The sequence below is a fragment of the Myxocyprinus asiaticus genome, chromosome 44 (genome assembly GCF_019703515.2).
Source record: "Myxocyprinus asiaticus isolate MX2 ecotype Aquarium Trade chromosome 44, UBuf_Myxa_2, whole genome shotgun sequence".
Taxonomy (NCBI): Eukaryota; Metazoa; Chordata; class Actinopteri; order Cypriniformes; family Catostomidae; genus Myxocyprinus; species Myxocyprinus asiaticus.
In genome coordinates this window covers 8,836,769-8,855,120 of record NC_059387.1, presented here as the reverse complement: position 1 = coordinate 8,855,120, position 18,352 = coordinate 8,836,769, and the positions used below count along the sequence as shown (strand labels likewise).

Sequence of the window (18,352 nt, the reverse complement as noted above, 5' to 3'; positions counted from 1 at the left end):
ATTAACACATTTAACGTTTATTCAGCATTAACCAGTATAAACACTTGATTGGAGGGCATAACCTTTGTAATGTGTCTGCCCGGAAACATTACACTGACGGACACACCACAAACACACACAACAGTGCTTCCTTGTCAGTGATTAAATTATGGAAAAAGGAACTCTTAACACTATTTGATTTACAAAACAAGCCTAGATGGACCTATGTAAGGCACATTTTAATTACCACATAAGCACGTTAAGTCTTAACTATCACCTAAATGCAGAATAAGATGTTTATGTCTGCAAGCGTGGAGTTCAAAGGGGCGTTGGACACTTGCGTTGACGTTCTGACGCGAATCATGAACGCGGCTTCACGATTGCTGTAGCAAAGCAGATAGCAACAGTCTACCGGCTCATTAATATTGTGGAGTTTAAGAGATTTAATTCCCATTACGATGAAAATGCAGCCTTTGTGGGACTAGTTCTTTCAATTAGTCAACCTCCCACTTAAGACTTAGGGAAACGTGTAATGTTACTTGAATTGGTGCTATTTTAGTGCATTTCTACCATTATATTGTGGAAAGCTTGGTTTTGAAAATGTTAATAAGCATTAACATTATTATATTGTTTCATATTGTTTTGTTTTCATTCCTAAGATGGAAATACATGCATTTTGACAGGAAAAGAAGTATACATAGTGTCAAATTTCAGCATATTTTTTACATTTGCGATTCATTGCGATTAACTAAAAAGAATTATGAGATTAATCACGACCTTTTACATAATGTCTCCTCAGAATAGAAGGTTCTAGAAAGAGTCAAGAGACTCCTGTATGATTACTGTTGATTCTTTGTACGGAGCTCAAGACTGACTTTTTAGTGGCTGCGAGACTCACCTGGAAATCTTGTCAGTGCAAGACATGGTGATGAGCTGTTCTCCCTGAAGAACCCCATCCCACGTCTGAACGGGACCTGTGGACTTCACGGGCAGCGTTCCCTCCTCTGATTCAATCTTCGTTCGTAGGTGACTGTGAAACTTTTTCACCAAGTGTCTGTTGCTGTGCACTATGAAAACATGAATATACACAGAGTGAAAGAGTGATATAGGCGAAAACACATGACAATGAGTTGCATATATCTGTATATGACTTGACATTCGGTCTCTGTGGTAGTTTAACATACATATTGTAGCGGAAAACAACCCCAGCTAAAGAGAAAAGAAAATAAGGAAGAAAGTCAGACAGACTGATCAAACAGACAAAGATGCTTACAATCAGAGGTGATTTCATAGGGCGAGTTCACACGGGCGTCCCCGCAGGGCGATGTGCTGATATACATGTGGAAGTGGATGTTCTCTTTCAGTCTCAAACAGGAGTCTTTGTGCCGTACGAAGATCGATTGTTCCCAGTCCTCTTTCCTCTTGCTTCAGAGTGATCACAGACCCCGGGCGAGAAGAAAGACACGAGAGGGCAGACATGAGAAACGGTCGCATCTCCAAAGTGTTTACCACTCACATTCTCTGCTAATAATGGACCTGAGACACAAAGGAGACAAATATTGGCCTTGCCGCGACCAAGGCTAGCTCCTTCACTGTCACGTTCCCCTCATACACACTCTCAAATCATTACTCTGTCAGAACAAGGTGATAATAAATGACTGAGAAACAGCGAGCTGTGATTCTTCAACCCAGATGATCTGTAGCATGTCAGTTGTTGGGAGGACACCACCGTGTCCCGCCGTTACTTGCAGAGCCACCCCACTTTTACACATTATCATAATTATTGCTACAGCCACACTGTGACATCTTACAAAAAACATTTCAACACAGTGCACGTGGTGACCAGTGCATATGGGGTGCAATACAGTACATGCAACAACATCTTCATCTCTAATTGGCACCAAAGTAGTGCTAATTACGCAAATGACCTGTGATGTCAAGGGTGGAGTTGTGTTGCTCTAGATATGTCCATTGAGGAAGTTGCTGAAGGCCGATGTGGGATTTTATTTGATGAACATAATGACTTATCTTCCAAAATAGACTCTGCACCAAGCAAAACAGACCCATTTAGAGGCAGATAATGCACTCTGGGAAGGCAAGTATGCAAATATGACATTAAAGAAGGGTTTTCTATGGACCAATTTGCTACATCGAAAAAGACATTTAGAGCCTTTACTGTTGCACACCGATACCTCCCAACACCCGTCTCAAATACTAAATGATAATGCAAATTCTTAATGAGTAAAGAAATTAAGACATTTTCTCTCCATAACTGTGTTGTTTTATTCCATGGCACTATTTAAAGCATTAAAGGAATGTTCCATGTGTAATTCAAGTTTAGATCTATCGATAGCATCTGTGACGGTGTTGTCCATTACTGCAGAAAATTATTTTGACTTGTCCCTCAGTTTGTAAATATGCAAATACAGACTGTAATATATATATTACAGTCTTGCACTTACAATAGAAGTCTATGTGGCAAAAGACATTGCACCAGGGTAAATGTTAAAACACACAAAGTATATCTTTGTACATCAAAGTATATCTACAACACTTTATATATTAGCCTACATGTTTCTATGCTATATATAAGACTATGTTCTTACATGAGACTACTGTGATAAAATCACTTACTAAGGCCACGTCCACACTTATCCATTTTGAACAGTTTTGAGTTTCCTAAAATTATCGTTTTCCAAAGTATGCGGTAATTTTCTAAATGTTACGTTTTTGGTGGATGAAAATGGCGCTCTAGTGTAGATGAGAGGCGTAAACATATAGAAATGAATGTGTTTTCTTTCTTTTTTATTTTTTTATTTTTCCCCTTTTTCTCCCAATTTGGAATGCCCAATTCCCAATGCGCTCTAAGTCCTCGTGGTCGCGTAGTGATTCGCCTCAGTCTGGGTGGCAGAGGACGAATCCCAGTTGCTTCCGTGTCTGTGACTGTCAACCCGCGCATCTTATCACGTGGCTTGTTGAGCGCATTGCCACGGAGACGTAGCGTGTGTGGAGGCTTCACGCCACCCACCACGTCAACCATGCTCAACTCACCATGCACCCCACCTAGAACGAACCACATTATAGCGACCACGAGGAGGTTACACCATGTGACTCTACCCTCCCTAGCAACCGGGCCAATTTGGTTGCTTAGGAGACCTGGCTGGAGTCACTCAGCATGCCCTGGGATTCGAACTAGCGAACTCCAGGGGTGGTAGCCAGCGTATTTTACCACTGAGCTACCCAGGCCCCGAAATTAATGTGTTTTCAAATAAAAATATATTAATGTGAATGTGGCCTAAATTTGTCTGTGCAAACCCAATCTTTCAACTCCTGTCATGACTACGCAAAGCCAGTAAATGCAATAACTTCGCATTATACAAGCAGCTACACTGGAAAGGGACTGTTTTCATTGAGGAACTACAAACTACAGGAATTATATGAGCTTTAAAGCTCAAATAACAAATTTCTGTTCAAAAATGCTTAGGACATTTTTTATTTTTAAAACTCTCCACAACACTGGCCCCATAGACCTCCGTTGCAGGTGCATTACTTTAAACATGATATTTGTTTGTTTGTACTAATTGAGGAACTAGTTGAAATTACTGTCTGTGGTAATCGACAACATGCTACAGATGCTGTTAATAAATAAAACACTGTTCATTGTCCATCAACATGTAAATTCTCTGTTCATATTGAAATTGAAAATGGTGTGCACAACAAAATCACAGCCAATCAGAATGTTCAGTGTTGGGTGTAATGCCATTACAAAGTAATTAGTTACTGTAATCTAATTCAAAAAGTATTTCATTTTAAATTCTTCTAAACAAATTACAGTCATTGACTAATAATTACTAATTACTTTTAAGTACAAGTTCCTTGGGTTGCGCATATTCTAAAATAATATTATTTATGTAGAATATATTTAAAACATGAATAATGTGCATATGCATGTCTGTGTTTCTGTGACAGCAGAAGGGCCCCATAACAAGTCATTGTAAGGGAGAAACATGGTGCTGAGTGGATGACTTACATGCAACAATGAACAAGGAAGACATATAGATTCATTATTTTGAATTTGTTGAGCAAAAATCAGTTTTACAAAGTAACTCAAAAGTAATTAGTAATGTGATTGCTTTTCCAGTGAAGTAATCAGTAATATGATTACAATTTCAGAGAAGTAATTAGTAATTTGTAGTGGATTACTTTGTGAGTTAGTTCTCCAGCACTCATGTTGATTAATATACAATTGTGGAGCAGTACTTCGAGCCAACGAGATTTCAGTGTGAGCGCCGCCACCCATCATGACGCCACATATAGAAATAGAAACATGTGACCCATAAAATGTTCTTTTGCTCATCACTTAACACAATGCACCAGGTTAGGTCTCAGTGTAACTAACCCAGAACATTTCTTTGTTGTGCTCTAGGGAACCTTAATGTATATTATTATGCATATTTGCATTTATCATAATTTAGTCCATGAAGCCAACACACACTGTGTAATTACCTGAGGTGTAACTCTAGCTGAGAGTACAGGAACCGCAGTAGGGCTCGTCGGGTCGTGATTTCTGCATGACAGTCGTTTACCACCAGACCCTGGTCACTCATATACTCTCCATTAATGCATTTAGTGCCGGTCGATAGCGCCACCACTTGAGCCTGTCTCAGATCCAGACCTGAAACACAATTGGCAAGCATATGCAAAGTTATTAGACAACCATAACAGAGATAATTTACATAGAGAATCTTAAAGGGACAGTAGTCAAAAACAGCCTGTTTAATTCTAAGGCCATACTTGACGCAATTCGCATACACAAGTGTGAGCACTTGGCCAGCGTGCAGTCTGATATTCTTGCATTACTGTGGCGGTAACAAATTTCAGTATTCAAGGGGGCAATAGAGTTACCTTCAAAAGTCTGTGCCATTAAACAGTGCACCAAAGCACAATTTCCATTTGCAATTCATGCCATTTGAACTGTATGGTCTTCAGTCATTTTTACAAATTCATAAATTGGGGATTATGTTTTGTGCATCATTCACAAAGGAGATGACTGAGTGAGTCGAATGGTACCTGAACGAAACATCATTAATACAATTATGTGAACGATAAACTTCTAGCTACACATGCTCGATTTCATGTGTCGCTGCATTGTAAAATGTGTCTCATACAGCCTGATCTCATGAAAATTACGTTACTTTGGCAAAACATTTGCAAAAAAAAAAAATTAAGTGGTTCATTATAGGTATCGCTGCAGTTTCACGCTGAAATGTCCACTAAGGGGCGCTAAAAGCAAGTGAAATGTTCTTCCAAAAAGATAAAGTTTTTAAGGTTAATGTTCTGTAGTTTTAAATGAACAAAATCTATCTCCTAACCTAAACCTTCAAATGAAATCTAACCAATAGTTTCACAAAAAAGCAAATGTGAGATGACAGAGCATTAACCTAAAAAACCTCATCTTCTTTAATAGTATTAAATAAACAAAACCAATGTCCCTACCCTAAATCCTACAACAAAACCTCACCAATAGTGTCATAAGAGCAAATGCAAGATGGAAAGTGCAATTGCTGAAGCAACCGCATCATTTTGGGGCACTTCTATGACACGTTCGGCTTCGCTGCTTCGCTGGACTTCTACCGCAGTTTACCACATTTCAAGTCCAACGCTATCAATTTTGCTACTGTGCAACTAAAGTCACATTGGAATAAGCTTGTAAATGTAGTTGGTAATGTAATGCAAGCATTAAAATATCTTATACAGTATATACTGTATACTGTTTATATATATATATATATATATATATATATATGTCGTCTTTCAAATCATGCATTGTCGTAAAAGTGTTTTTAAAGGAGTATTCCGGGTTCAATGCAAGTTAAGCTCAATCGACAGCATTAGTTGCATAATATTGATTACCACAAACATTTATTTTGACTTGCCCCTCCTATTCTTAAAAAAAAAAAGCAAAAATCTGGGATACAGTGAGGCTTACAATGGAAGTGAATGGGGGCCAATTTTTGAATGTTAAAATACTCACTGTATTTTAGCCACAAGACATAAGCTATATGCATGTAAACATGATTTTAGTATGATAAAATCTCTTACTAACCTTTTCTGTGTAAAGTTATTGTCAATTTTACAGCTTTGTTGCCATGACGATGTAATGTCAACAAAGCTTAAAAGAACTGTAAAAATTACAATTTAAACTACTTTACAGCTCAAATAAAACATGAGTTTTAACAAAATAATTAATGCAAGTGCTTTTATAAAATTATAAGCTTCACATTTCTGCCTTTAAACCCTCCAAAAACGGGCTCCATTCACTTCCATTGTAAGTCTCATTGTAACTTCTATTTTTTATTAATTTTTTTAAAGAAAAGGAGGAACAAGTCAAAATAAATTTTTGTGGTAATCAACATTATGCCACAAATGCTGTCAATTGAGCATAACTTTTATTGGACCCGGAATATTCCTTTAAGATATAAGATAGAATTGTGCAAGTAATGTAAGCGCAGCTTAGTTCTAGCGGGAAGACTAGCAGCTGTACATCATCGCACCATTAGCTAGGTAACTCACATGTAAGCCATTACTTTATAAGTCTGCTCACAATCTATCACATTGCTGTTTCAGTGTGCTAACACGGCAACCTCCACCACTCCACCACCACCAGTTGAGTCCCCTCCTGCACAGGGGTAGGCTCCTCGCCCCTGCCTCCTATCTCTGGCAGGATATGACGATTCCGAGAACAACTTCTTCGGACCGCCAGACGGGGCTTATTCCGAAGAGAGACATGACATTTCTCTTTTATATTCATCAAATAAATGTCATCTTAAATTTCACTCGAGTCTGCGAGTCTTCCTGATAGAAACAGAGCCCAATATGTGTTTATGAACTGTTTAAAGTGCCATTTTAGTCATGATTTGTGTGACAGTGGAAAAACCATTGTTGCTGATCCCTCTCTAGTGTTTATTTCACCAGAAATCTGCTGCAATGTGTAGAACGAGGCAAATGAAACTTATTTTACAAAAATTGAGTTATAGTAATATTATTCCATGAGACCAGGTTGGCCTGACAACTACTCACAACACAATAACACGTTGCATATTCAGCATTGCCACAAGGGGCACTATGTTGAACATTAGTGTAAACTGACTTCTTGTGTGATCAGTGCTCTCTTTCAGGTAAACTACCGTCATAGTGGAGCAACAGTTTGAAGATCTTACTAAGCAAGTTAGCTTAAATGTCAAAATGTTTATAGCTAGCTATCTGAATAATAACACAATTCCAATTCATTGGAACAGACATTTTAAGGTATCTCTATCACCCCCTTGAGTACAGAGCTTTGTTACGGCCACTGTATTTTTTATTTATTTTTTATTCAGCAGAGATGAACCCTTTAAAAAAAAAAAAAAAAAAAAGATTTAATAAGGTTTAATCTAAACAGATATGATACAAGTCTTCTGTATTCCACAGTAAAGTAAAAGGCTGCTTTTTGCTGATGTTCTGAACACAAGGATGAGTGACTCCTAACTTGCTGTGGCCTTGCTGGTCATCAGCACACAAAGCTTTTCTTTGACATTTTTATCGGCTACAGCAAGATAAAACCCACAAGCCTGGCACAAAAGCATCTCCACCTGCCATAGCCCACTATACCTCCCTCACAGCTGCGGCACAGATTTCTGAACAGAGAACATCTCAAGCGTGTGACCGGATGTCTCAGCATGCTTAACCATAAAGCTCTGTGTGCTGGAAAAAAATAAAAATAAAAATCTCCCCATCACTTCAGAAATTTAGTGTTCACTGCCTCCCGCAGACTTGCAGGCTAGAGGCAACATATGAGCTTTTATCAGTCGGGGACCAGATGGAATTGCACACCACGGCCCGGCCGCCACCAGCACGGCTAGCTGGCAATAATAAAAACTAATATTGAGGTGGAGTTAAAGGCATAGCCTTTGAAATCCATTCTTCCACCTTTCACTGCACACAGATTCAAGAGGGGGAGAGGCCGTGTGAAAAGGAGAAAGAGATGAAACGAGAGAGACAGAGACTGGGACTGTAAATTCATTTTGATGCTGTCAATATAGCTCATTTTGTTTATACTTGTAAATTTGAGGTTTTTGTGACATACTAAGCTACTGTGAAATGTTTACTATACTGCATGTCGTTCCAGTCTTGTAAGACTTTTTTTCTTTCTTGGAAATAAAAAAATTTTCTTTCATCAAACACATCATGAGATATTTTGCTCAAAGATCTTGCTGCTCTTTTCCATACAATGAAAGTGAATAGGTACTGGAGCTGACGAGGCTCCAAAAAAAAAAAAAAAAAAAAAAAAAACATACAAAAAGGAAGTGTAAATGCATCATACTACTTGTGCACTTTATTCCAGGCCTTTTGAAGCCATACATTTAATTTTTTGGGGAACAGACCAAAATTGAAGTTATTTGCTGAAAATCTGGCCCTGTGCCATAGCTCTCAAATCTTAATTCCCAATTGCGCACATTCAAACTTGCCAAGTTGCATTTGGTTACGAGGTATATGTAAAAAACCAATGATGTTTGGCATCACTGATCCATATTTATGCCTCATATTTTAAAGGAATAGTTCACCCAAAAATGAAAATTCTCTCATCATTTACTCACCCTCATGCCATCCAAGATGTGTATGACTTTCTTATGCAGAACACAAACGAAGAATTTTAGAAGAATATTTCTGCTCTGTACGTACTCGGCCTGAATTTTGAATGTCCGAAAAGGAGATAAGGTCAGCATAAAAGTAATCCATAAGACTTCAGTGATTTAATCCATGTCTTCAGAATCCAGTTGGTTTTGGGTGAGAACAGACCAAAAAATAACTAATTTTTCACTGTACATCTTGGCATTGCAGTCTCAAGGCACAATCATGATATCAAGCTCGTTTACATTTCCTAGTGCTTGATGCATGTGCAGAGCATTAGATGGCACTATAGGAGGTGTAATCGAGCTTGAAATCATGATCGATAAGGAGACTATATTAGAGAGTTATATTTTGGTCTGAAAACATATTTCAATGCTTTTGCAGACAGCTTAAATTTCAGTCAACTTCTCACACAAAGCTATCATATGGCTTCAGAAGACTTTGAATATAGTTGTATGGAATACTTTTATGATATTTTCATGGTGCTTTTTTATGATTTTTGAAACTCAACAGCATCAGTAATTGTAATGCGTAGGTCCAGCCCTAGCATTTTGGGGGCCCTAAGCAGATTTTCAAAATGGGGCCCCTATACCTACAAGTACTCCTATCCAAACACACCCAACATCAATAACTAAACAAGTTTAAATTGTGCAAATAAGTCTATTTATTCAAAAGCATAAAGCTTAAAAATGCAGAACTATCAAATGTAGTTTATCAGCACAAGATATCTACTTCGGAAGTACAAAAAAGAAATAACATATAGATTTTTTTAACAAACAAACATCACATGCACAAGTTAATAAATATATTTAATGAAATTCTGTGCAAATGAATAAGAACTAATTAAATGACCAAATTAAGGTGTGGTAGGCTACAGTAGATGATATTTACACTTGCTGTAAATAGTGGCATATGCTATTTGCACCCTAGTGTATACTAAAACAGTATATAATCTAACTATAATAAATATAATCTATGTACTATAAGTATTGTGACAGAATTTAACTGCATCGCTGGCAACTGGAAGAAACGCACCTGATGTGTCACATTATGGTACCTAGCTGTCTTTACATGCGATTGCGACTTTAGAGAGAGCGGTCTCTTCAGGTCCAGCAAAAGGGTAACCAAGTCGCCGCCATGATCCTCACTTTCTGCCGGCCCGTGAGATGCCGAGCTGCTGGTAAAAGCCGCCAACCACGCATTCCAGACCGGGAAAGGCATGCATGCGCCCGTCCAGCCTTTTCTCTGCACTACCCAACATTTAGTGATCTCCTTGATCACAATGAGAACACCGCATTAACTTTCAGTCATATCACACTTATTTCAAATAGTTATTTGGCAATACTGAACCAGTGTTAGGGGGGCCTATGCAGCCGCATATTAAGCCCTATTAAGCGGCAGGGCTGGCACTGATTTTGACAATACAATACATTTTTAGACAGGTGGCTTTAAAAGTCAAAATATTGTTTGCTTTATTTCCATATCATTGAACATAACCCTATTATTGACCAACTTCTGCCTTTTTTTAATTGTTGGTCTATGTACTCATGCGTCAGGCAGATGCTGTTGGAGCATCTCACTTTGGTTGCATCTTGTCTCTAGTCATAAGCATTGTGTTTTTACGACGCTGTGTCGGGTTAAACGTTGTTTGAAACGTTGAAAAACCTGCCCTAGTTGAGCTATCCCAGTATGCACCATTGCAGTGCACAGCAGGGATCTAGCATACCCAGGTTTCTATGTTCAGGCATTTTTATTCAACAATCCCCTACGGCAACGACACTTCACTTAGCAAAAAAAAAAAAAAAAAAGAAAGAAAAAAATAACTCACTTAAAAGCCCCAGTAACCCTGTTATCTCCTAGCTGTTCCATTTAATGATAGTTTAGATCAATCTGGCGATGGCAGAGAGAAAGAAAGTGAAAGTGTAGTAATTTCTCCCAGTATTGGCATGAAATTGTTGTAAAGGCTCGTCTCTCGGTATGTGGGGGAGGTATGGCCTGTGGGCACTCCTGCTTTTAGAAGAGCAATAATCATCAGGATCTCTAAGAGAGCACGTTGTGCCAGTGAGGTGGGTACAAAGACAAACACTGCTGTGTGAACATCACTGCTGCTCTCTGTACCCTGCAGTACACTGCCATGTATAGAAAAAGACAGGGAAAGTATCTAAGGCAAGTGAAAATTAAAACATGCACTGTAGGAACAACTCAGGTGGAGGCCTGCAAAGCAAACAATAAAGGGTTTATCGTCTAAAGGAAAAGTGAATTGTTTCCTTTTTAAAGATACCTTAGAAAAGTACAAAAGAAGTCAAACTCTAATAATTGTTGTAATGCTTTATACTTTATATAGGGCCACTGAATGTATAAAGTATATGGATACTTTAGCTATGCTTGAATGAATGAATTCTCATACAAAGTAGAACATATGGATATTACTGGATTAAAATATGAAATATTAAACCAAGTGACAATTATTTTATAGTAAGATAGAACAAGAAAAACAGTTCACACAAAGAAGTTTCAAGTAGAGAGCACACTGCGTAGTATGGTAGTATGCTGTTCCAAACAAAGCCACTATTAATCAGAGCATGGGTCACTCTGTCAGGGGAAGCCCATATGCTGATATGAGCTTAATAAGCATCATTACCCCCACATTTTCCTAAATGAGTTTTATTTCACACAACAAGGGAAGAATGCAGTTCATCAGCTCGTTTATGAGGCCATCAAATCATAAGGAATTATTTGATGGGCTTTTATGCATCCACTGCTTCGGGTGGTTTAGGATAGACCACCTTGGATTGGCTAGAAATCACAAACATAGTGTATTTTGGCAAAATAAAAAATGCAGAAAGCGATTATTTCTGAAAACCGCTGTAATTGCATTAAACCGTTTTCCTTCAGGGGTAAATCAAATGGCCGAGGTCATCGTCTAAGAAGTCATTTGCATCCCATTAGGCATCAAGAGGCTCATGAATTGATCCTTTACAACTCACTCTTGCATGATAAAATGTTTGAATATGAAATGAGGTCACAATGGTGCACATCATCACCATTAACAAATTGTGTTCCCGAATCATTTCCCACCGGATGAAGTCATGAGCAGTGCAGTGGGGTTATGTTTGCGCAAATATGACACATTTATTTAGAATGCTTAAAAGCCAACATGAAATCAAAATTGACCCTATTTACTTTCTTAAAGGGATAGTTCAAAAAAAGGAAAATTCTCTCATCATTTACTCATCCTTATGCCATCCCAGATGTGTATGACTTTCTTTCTTCTGCTGAACACAAATGAAGATTTGTAAAGTAATATTTTAGCTCTGTGGGTCCATACAATGCAAGTGAATGGTGGCCAGAACTTTGAAGCTCCAAAAAGCACATAAAGGCAGCATAAAAGTAATAAATTTGACTCCAGTGGTTAAAGCAATGTCTTCAGAAGTGATATGATAGGTGTGGGTGAGAAACAGATCAATAATTAAGTACTGTTTTTTTTTTTTACTATAAATTCTAATATAATGGTGAGTATAAATCACCAAAAACACAAGAAGAAGAATGCTAAGGAGAGAAGAGTGCTTAGGAGGGCTGTTTGAAAGTGAAGATTAATAGTGTGTATATATATATATATATATATATATATATATATATATATATATATATATATATATATATATATATATATATATATATATATATATGCTTTTTGGAGCTTCAAAGTTTTAGTCACCATTCACTTGCATTGTGAGGACCACCAGAGCTGAGATATTCTTCTAAAAATCTTAATTTGTGTTCTGCAGAAGAAAGAAAGTCATACACTTCTGGGATATCATGAGGGTGATTAAATGATGAGAGAATGTTAGTTTTTGGGTGAACTATTCCTTTAATACACATTTCTGTTCATTTTCTGCATAGTTTATTGGTACACATTATACATAAGAAGCTAAATATTTGTTTTCGTAATGTTTCATCAAAATGTAATACTGTAACTAACTACGAAATAGGCTAAGCTGTGGAAAAGAAAATAATGTTGACCAATAGCCATATTTTAGTACTCTTTTAGAGTACTATTGTGGGTAATATATAATCTTGCCAATAGGTAATGCAGTAATTTAATGAAGTTTCATAATAATGTGATAAATGCTATACCAATGATAGCAAAAAAAAAAAAAAAAAAAAACCATTTAAAAAGAAACATGACCATTTGGATACTCTGAGATGTTTTGAATTCCTGAAGACAAACCCAACATTTCATTTCTATTGAATATCCTTTTCCTTTTCACGCAGAAGTTAACACCATAATTTAATGCTGTTTATTGTTAATGGGATCACAATTACGGCAATAATGGGTAATATCAACAGATTTGAAAAATAAATAAATAAAACTCTGCATTTTTTTTTCATATTCCAAACTTTTGGCTGCCAGTGTATATACTTTGGCAACAAAATCTCAATGTTCTCTCTTGCACGGTCAACCAAACAAGTGATATAGCCTGTGCTGAAGCATTTTACCAATCTGAAATTAACATAATTAATTCTGATACAAGTAAAGGCCAGCATCGTCCAATCACTGCCAACCATGTTAAATTAAAATGTAGTATTATAAATTCTGAATCTATGTACTGATTATCATTGTCCCATGTCTGCCAACCATGTTGAGTGATCCAAACATCATCTGCAGCATGAAACTGAACTTTTGGTTGGATGTTAGGTGTGAATGCACTTGGCTGCATAGGAAAGCTATAGGATGCTCTCTTGTTCCCTATTTAGTGAATGGCTAAACATCCAGTGTGTTGTCTGTCTGCACTGGTCTCAGAGCAGTTTGAAATTAACCTTATTTTCATTCTCACTCCTTATAAAGCCTCTGAAAGCAATTTTTTTTCTCAATGTGATAATGGACAGTGAATATAGGATTTCTAAGGGGAAAAAATAGCTCTTTAGTCCACATCAGTTGTAACTGTGTTTAACAGCGTGCCGTTTCGTGATAAATTGCTAAAATTTTCAAAATGGCATATCAGATGAAACTAGAAACTCTAATCTTTTGACTCAAACAGGTTTCAATGTAAAAACTTAATGAGGTTTCGTAACAGATGTAGTTTTGTTGCCGTTTCTCCCAAAACAAACTCCGCTGTGATCGGCGCCATGTTGTTTTGACACATGACTCGGTGCGTCAAAAGTTTAACCCTTTACTGACAGTCCAGAGTGTCCTGAATTTAGATCAGTTGGTTTAAATGAAATGAAATTATTTGTAGGGATTGTGAAGACAAAACACACAGTCCACACAGAAGGACGTTGGGTCGCACAAGGTTAATGCTGTTCATGTCAGTGTGAATAAATGATATTAATACAATAAATTCCATCCCAACTAAAATATACAAAGAATAAAAATACCATTGCAATGTCACTTTTAATTACATGAAACTTCTGAAATCATCAGAAGAAAACTTTTCAGACACCCCTGGTTGAATTTAATATGCATTTTCTACCACGGAAATCTGTCTTTCCACTTTGGAATTGCTTTATATACAATCATGTATTCTCTAAATTTGTTTGGCTCCCTCTACCACCCCTTCAGCTGTGCATCTGATGTTCAAAACCCGATATCCCAGCATGCGCTAGGTTGAAATAAGATTATTCACACCAACAGATTCAAATGGAGTCTGTTTCTTTTGTGTTACTGGATGAAATAATCCAATAAGAGTCGTGTGAGGAGCACTCTCGCTCAGGTTATGACTCCCCCTGTGAAAGTCCAGCGTTTCAAAGTTGGACCTGCATTAATATTCCACCAGTGCCTGTGCCAGTCTAAAAGATTCAATAGATGCTCAAAGAGCAGCGAACAGGACCCCCAGTGTTTCTGTCAATTTTGCGTGTCTGCTCAGCTGCCACAAATTCTTGGGCACCGATGTCTGGATCTTTGAAGATAACAGTCTTAAGAAACAAGCTCTGCAATTACTGTGAGGCAGATGGAGCAGTAGAAAGCGAGAGTAAGAGCGAGAGAGGACAGGGATTAGGTCAGATCTCACTGAAGTTTAAATTGATGAGCTGTGGTCTTCAAAAGAGAAACTTGATACTGATCCCGCAATGACTCCTGAAGCTGCAGCTGTCTCCTTTAAACACACATTTAAACGTCACATCAACCTGCCACTACTCGGCAACTGATCTGACTTATTTCATCATGGTGGGACATAATAATAAATTGAAGCTATAGCAAAAATGTTAGCAACTATCAGGGCTGGCCCGTGGGTTTGTGGGGCCCTAGGTGAAATCATTTTTGTGGGGCCCACCGGTCTGAAAATTGTCCTAACTTTAAAACATCCTAGAACCACTGCAAATGTGATGAGCAGATTTTTTTAAATAGAAAGCACTAAAAAAGAAGCACTACACTGTATAGCTCAATAGATGCCAAATAACGTGTTCCAATAGCTTTTTTTTCCCCAACATGAAGATGTTAGATTCAAATGTACTTGCATGCATAAGGGAATATGTGCATTTAAATGCTGTGACAAGTCACCATTTAACGCCTTATTTTGTTCAACTTTTTTATAGACGTACAAATAAACCAATGTCTCAATTAATATGAGGTCATGGAAACTGCAAGTATGATTTTTACTGGGTAACATTTTACAACAGTGTTTACATTAGGTATCATTAACAAAGTATAATACAATTTTCCAGCATTTATTAATCCTGGCTAATGTCAGTTTATACAAATACAATTGTTTATTGTTTGTTCATGTTAGTTCATATTGTATTAACACATTTTAACTTATACTTGTCCATTTTTAACATTAACAATTGTATATGTAGAAATCATAATAAATAAAATGACATATTTTAAATAGGGCCTATAAACACAACTTCGTATGTTAAAGTCCAAGCGTGTTGCATGCTCTCCTGAGTGTGTGCATGATAGAAACCATAGGACTGCTGAAAATTTCAAAATTAAAGTCATCAATGTTTCTTAAACTTATAACTTGTTCATTTACTTTGCATGTGTTCGCTATTTCACTGGGTCCTCCTAGGCAAGTCAGGGCCCTAGGCGGCCACCTGTTTCGCCTGTAGGATGGGCCGGCCCTAGCAAATAATAAGGTTTCTTGAAGATATAATTGTGGAATTTCTTTTGATGAATGCTACTCATTTCCATACAATGCAAACATAAATGGGGACTGGAGCTGTCAAGCTCAGAAAATGATGAAAAAGCACCATAATATGGGCCATAAAATAGTGCATTTGACGTGTCCATTATATTACAAGAAGCCATACAATAGCTTCAAAAATCTTCTCTTCTGCTGTACACACCATTCAAGTTTTCCTGTATTCAAACAATATATGGCGCATCAATTTTCATTGCGTCAGGTTTTATGTCAACAATTTCAAACCGCATTGGTTTTGTTTCAATATAAGAAAATGCTATTGAAACATGAGAGCTATGGTTTTCAGTGATTTGGAGATTTTCAGTGAAAACAGACTTATATTTTGTGCTATCGAATGGCTTCAGAAGACTTGGAATATAGTGCTATAATCATATGGACAATCTTTATTATATTTTAATGGTGCTTTTTTGACATTTTTGGATCTCAACAGTGTTCATCCCCATTCACTTTCATTGTATGGAGCAGTGTGAACATTCTCCATTTGTGTTCCACAGAAGTAGGTAATTCAGGTTTTAAACAACTTGTGGGTGAGTAATTGATGACAGAACTACTTCTTTAAAGCCTTTTCATTAAAGAGCACCTATTATGGTTTTTAAACGTGCCTAATTTTGTTTTAAAGGTCTCATACAATAGATTTACATGCATCCAAGGTCAAAAAACACTTTAATTTGCTCATAATTTAAATTGCAGCATTACCTTCTTTTCCCAGTTCTAAACTCCTCCATTCAGTGAGCCTACTCTGCTCTGATTGGTCAGATGTCCCAGTCTGTTGTGATTGGTCTACCGCTTAGTGTAGCGTTTGAGGGCGGGTCAAAGCTGTTCGCGAGCAGCCAATGAAGACCAGAGGCGGGTTTTTTGTTACCAAATTAAGTTGGTTAGTACAGGAAGTAAGTCTGGAATTACTAACGACTCATTTCAGGTGTTCAGAATCGGTTCTTCTTTTGGGAGTCAATAACGCCATTTGTCGTGCACTTTGATTTTTGAAACTGCGCAGATTTTTTACATTCACAAACAGCTATATAACACATTACATGAAAGGTAATATTTGAAAAACCATAATAGGTGCTCTTTAATATTGTAAGGGTTTTCAGTGGAACAGAAACATACATTTTGGAAAACTAAAGGGCTTTTATTCATGTGAATCCTCTTAGTCCATTCTTGGACTGCTGTTTGACTAAGTTCCGATATAGGTCCAGCTTTGTCTATTTCTTTTTCAAAGATGATAAAGCTCTAAATATTTCATACAAAGCTTCACACTCACAAGATACACAGAGGTGCTTTCTCTATCGATATTGAACCGTTTAAATAATTCACAAGCCGATTGAAACGCTGCCTTACCTCTGGTCATGACGATGCCTGCCAGGCCTTTGTGACGCACGTGCAGCAGCGAGGAGCAGATGGACAGCTCTGTGTATTTCTCTCGCACCAGGTGGAATATCGCATCGGCAAACTCCTGCAAAACACAAGTTCTTGGTAAATTTGTAGCTTTGTGTATCCGTATTAAATAATCAAATGATCTATTTAATTGTCAATCTACTCATAATTAGATTACCGCAAATCGTTGTTTTATTTCATGTTTACTAATGTTTAATGACAGAAGTGTACATTTGTAACTTAATACACTTCAAATTCGATTTTTATTGAAACATGCAAACGTAATCCAAATTTTCATTACATTACTGAATTTAAAATTGGAATGTACATTAATTAATGATCTTGCCATTATATTATTTGTCTATATAATATATACAAAATGTCAAACAATGTAAAAATATAATATAAAGATCACACTTTTCCTTACAATGAAAGTCAAAGGGGACGAAAGGTGTCAAGCTGTAAAACTCTGTTTAAAATGTAAGTTGTATATGGTAATATAAGTTAATGGATTATGAACTGACATAAATTCAGATTGAACAATTGTATTTTTTATAAATTAACATACAATTAATTATAAATTAATTAATCAAGATGAACAAATACTGCTAAAATGTTGCTTGTTGCTAGTTTATGATACCTATTGCATTAACTCATTTTATATATATATATATATATATATATATATATATATATATATATAATAAAAAAAAAATAGAACCTTACAGTAAAATGTGTACAGGTATGTTCTATATTGTAATAATGTATGTTAATATTCATAAATAATTGATTGAAATGTTTAGTACATTTTAAGTTTATTCAAATTAATAAATGTAAAAATACAATTTATTTAATAATTTCTTATTAAATGTTATGAAGTATACTTATTATAAAGTGTTACCGCTATGTCATTTATACTAAATAAACATCTTCACCTTTTGTTAATCATAGCATGCATATTTAATCACTAATCATGCATATTTAAATAGCAGCCAAGCAAATTGTTTTGCTATTTCATAATCACACAATGACTTTCCCCGTGGCTTTTTTTTTTTTTTTTACACTTACACGGTGACCCAATTAATTTGTGTCAAAACATCGCCCATTGATAGAGTAATTGGATGGAGAAGAGACCACAGCTGTGCTCATGGTCAGGCATTTATCGTAGACACTTGTGCTAATGAAAC

The 18,352-nt window shown here is 36.7% G+C and overlaps 1 protein-coding gene across 1 annotated transcript in view; it reads right to left on the bottom strand.

Annotated features, from left to right (window-relative positions):
* The window catches only part of adarb2 (adenosine deaminase RNA specific B2 (inactive)), a 270,658-nt gene that overhangs the window by 13,764 nt on the left and 238,542 nt on the right, over nt 1–18,352 (bottom strand). Inside the window, exons 4-7 of the mRNA XM_051687556.1 lie at nt 17,130–17,244; nt 4,486–4,654; nt 1,253–1,404; nt 878–1,046 (exon numbers count right to left, since the gene is read on the bottom strand). Coding sequence (XP_051543516.1) covers nt 878–1,046; nt 1,253–1,404; nt 4,486–4,654; nt 17,130–17,244 — 605 coding nt within the window. The remainder of the gene's footprint in view (nt 1–877; nt 1,047–1,252; nt 1,405–4,485; nt 4,655–17,129; nt 17,245–18,352) is intronic.